Source organism: Micrasema longulum, unplaced genomic scaffold, assembly GCF_059751315.1.
Source record: "Micrasema longulum isolate JH-2025_06_02 unplaced genomic scaffold, ASM5975131v1 h1tg000603l, whole genome shotgun sequence".
In the NCBI taxonomy this organism is placed as follows: Eukaryota; Metazoa; Arthropoda; class Insecta; order Trichoptera; family Brachycentridae; genus Micrasema; species Micrasema longulum.
In genome coordinates, this window is record NW_028277799.1 from 265,813 (window position 1) to 269,435 (window position 3,623).

The 3,623-nt window shown below is 36.2% G+C and overlaps 1 protein-coding gene across 1 annotated transcript; it reads right to left on the reverse strand.

The window, feature by feature from the left end:
- Positions 1–604: 604 nt before the first annotated feature.
- On the reverse strand, positions 605–2,924 carry LOC148280241 (uncharacterized). The gene is made up of 2 exons (XM_088228688.1): positions 2,261–2,924; positions 605–732 (listed from the first exon to the last, which is right to left on the reverse strand). Exons 1-2 carry the CDS (start codon positions 2,922–2,924, stop codon positions 605–607), a joined length of 792 nt encoding a protein of 263 aa, XP_088084814.1.
- Positions 2,925–3,623: the final 699 nt, after the last annotated feature.

The window sequence follows — 3,623 nt, forward strand, 5'->3', positions numbered from 1 at the left end:
TATTAAAAGTGAATATCTAATATAAATTATAACTTTCTCTAAGGATGAAGATATTTACCACTTAATATGTTTTGAGAATAGGTATCTGAATAATTTTGGGGGTGCGGTGGTTTGACTTTGTGAAGAATGAAGAAATAAAAAAATGGAAGCCGGAAATTTCAGAGGTAACTGTCATTATACGTAGGCGATATGGTTGACTAGGCCACATATTGCGGATTGCTCCTGAGAGCCTTAACCACTCTTGCCTACTTTACAAGGCATAAGGTTCTCGACGTCTACTGCTGACTAGTCGTCGGCTCTCTGTGAACACCATATGCCCCAACTAGGGAGCATATATGGAATGACAATAGTAATGAATTTAAATTTTGAACTTTAAGCTTATTTTTTACTGTGCATTACTGTTACATTTCGCATTAAAAATATTAGATTTTAAATCGGAAAAATTTATTGATTGATTTGGTGTTTATTTCGTAGAACTCCATATTTCAACTTATAATATTGGGTGTGTTACTTATTTGTTTTAATTAGTTATATTTGAAGTCAGCAGTGATAATATTTTTTATCTGATTACAAAAAAAATCATGAAAAAACAATAAGCTTATGCTCACAGTGCTGGCAAAAGAATCACCTCTGAAGAAACTTGGAGATCTACTAACTGGCGATGGCGTCTGGCAGAAGGACTAGCAACATTTTTATTTGCGCATATGACGCGTGATATTGTCTCTCTCGTTCCTGAATTCACATATAGTATCGAGAGTGAGACGTTAATAGTGTTTGAGACAATTATACATTCGGTATCCTTTCTCTCAACTCTCAAGGACAAACACTATTTTCAATAAAGTAGTTAAGGATTGGATTTTCCTAGAGATTTGAGTAGGAAACTCCTTGATGATTTTAGGAAAGTTTGAGTTTACTATTTACCATATTGATGTGCAATATATATATATTTATGCATTCAAAAAAAAAAATTGTTTTATTTATCTGATCCCTTATTTGTGTAACTAATTTCTAGTCCCATCTCAACACAGGACTTTTAGTTCCATGGGTGTATAATGTTATGTCAATCACAAGCTATACACATATTTCTTCTTTTGCAGCTTCGATTCGCAAATAACAATCAAAGCTAATTTATATAACAATGGCCAACAGTTCGAACCCAACCGACAGGTAATCCGTCAAAGAAAACTGAATACAACTGACCTGGGCAATCCCGAAGTCCTGGTCTGCATCCAATTCGTCTTCCTGGTCACTGGCGCCCGAACAGGGATGGATTAACTGTTGACTCTTCTTTTGAATTGAATTTGAATTTTTACTCCTTCGCGATTATTTCGAAGAAAGGAGATTACAAACTCAGAGGCGTGCCCAATATGGCGAATTTGCAACACATATTTTTTTTTTGTATATCCGCCCGTGTGCAGTCACGGAAGACCAGGCGAGCCATCTATAGACGCCCATTAAAACTACGTATTTGATTAACTAATCAAATACGTTGTCCTTTTCGGTTGACTTCATATTTTCTCAACAGATGTCACTGCCGGGACGAATTCGAACCGATGGCCATTACATACTGCCCGCCTTGAAAGTTTGCAGACGAAACTTTCAACAAGAAAATTGAATAACTTAATGATTGTTTTATTTAACGGTATTTACATAAACTATGGCGGAGCATGAACAAACCGCATATAATTGCAATATAACCGAAGCATTTAGAACTGTATTCATAATAATATTGATCATTAATGCAATGATACTAAATATGTGACATATTGAAACAAGCGGAATTGTCCCAGAAAATCGGAAACAATCGAGAGAAAACAAAAAATAATAATCAAATGAACTAGCCTAAACTCAAAGAAAAGCGTATGCTATTCTTTAAAGTATCTCTTTACTTAACAGTATTTTCAATAACAAGCTTAATTAAAAAATAATAAAGGTAAATTATAACTAAGATGCCTAAATAAATCTTATGTTACTGAGTTGGAATAGGGCACAGTTTGACAACTGGCCGTTTGATTCTTGCGGATTGTGTTTTGACTAATGCAACTCTAATAGTTCCATCAGTCCCCGGATACACCTTTTCAATCCTCCCAAGAGGCCAACGAAGTGGTGGAACATCATCTTCCCTTATTAAAACTACCGTGCCTATTTGCACTGGGTTTTCGGGGGGTACACCACTTTTGTCTCATTTGCAAAGTATGGAGATATTCTATTCTCCATTTTTTCCAATAAGATTGTACTAAACTATCTAATAAATGTTTACGATTTACGAGACTAAGACGATTTTTAAGCACATCGGGCGCGGGAAGATATTGAAGAGGAGACGACATCAAGAAATGAGCAGGAGTCAGCACCTCAGGATACGGATCCTCGGATAATAAACAAAGAGGTCGTGAATTAAGCAATGCTTCAATCTGAGTTAATACTGTTAGGAGTTCTTCATAAGTTAATAACTGACCGCCTACCACTCGATATAAATGTGTCTTAAAACTTTTAACGCATGATTCCCAAATTCCTCCAAAATGAGGACTATAAGGGGGAATGAATTTCCATAATATGCGACGGTTATTGAGTTCATTGCTGATAGTAGCTTGAAAGTCTGAAGATGCGGTTAAATTATAAATTTCATTTAATTGTGTCTTGGCACCTATAAAATTGGTTCCGTTATCGGAATACATGTTAGACACTGGGCCTCTGCGAGACAAAAATCTTTTTAGAGCCGCTAAAAACGTGTCGCTAGATAAATCTGAAGCAAGCTCAATGTGCACCGCTTTTGTTGTCAAACAAACAAAGATGCAAAGGTAAGCCTTTTGAGAACGCTGACCGCGTTTACGAGTCAGAGTAATGTTGATTGGCCCAGCATAATCTACACCCGTATGAACAAAGGCCTTTGCTTCTTGGACTCTGTACGTTGGTAAGTCTGCCATTTTTGGCCATACGTAGGTAGGCTTGACGCGAAAACAAAATATACACGATTTGGTGCGTTTTCTGATAATATTTCGTGAAGAAAGAATCCAATATCTTTGTTTTATTAAGGAGTTCAATAAATTTGGGCCTGTATGACAATTGGTGCGATGATAATGGTCAATTAAAAGGTTTATAATGTGACCTTTCTTTGGTAGCAAAGCCGGATGTTGAGTTTCGAACGGCAAATTGGAGTTGGACAATCGACCTCCAATGCGAATGATTCCCTTCTCATCCATAAAGGGATTTAAATGTTTAATGTTAAAAATTACAAGACCCTTGTTTAATAAATCAATTTCCTTCCTAAAACCTTCTTTTTGCACTTCACATATCAGAAAATGTTCAGCGAAATTTAAATCAGAAGAATTGATTTTTTCGGAACATGGTAACAGCTTTGCAAAACGCAGAATATATACAATAATACGTAATAATTTATTCCAGTCGGAAACCCTATTTGCTAAAGACAGTAATATAAAAGATTCTTTAATTACGGTGGTGATCAATGTTTTAGAATTAAATTCTGGCGTTTCCTCGTAAGCAGAAGCAGCAAATGGCCTAATCATCCATGACGGAGGGGGTGCGCACATCCACGATGGTCCATACCACCAAAGAGTATGCATCAATAATTGAGATGGCAAAATGCCTCGAGATAGACAATCACT

Bases quoted from the DNA above. Each gene is read 5' to 3' on its own strand.
- LOC148280241 (XM_088228688.1), bottom strand. From the start codon at position 2,924: ATGGCAGACTTACCAACGTACAGAGTCCAAGAAGCAAAGGCCTTTGTT. The intron at 733-2,260 runs GTAAACATTTAT...ATGTGAATTCAG, and splicing joins TCGTCTTAGTCTCGTAAATC to GAACGAGAGAGACAATATCA.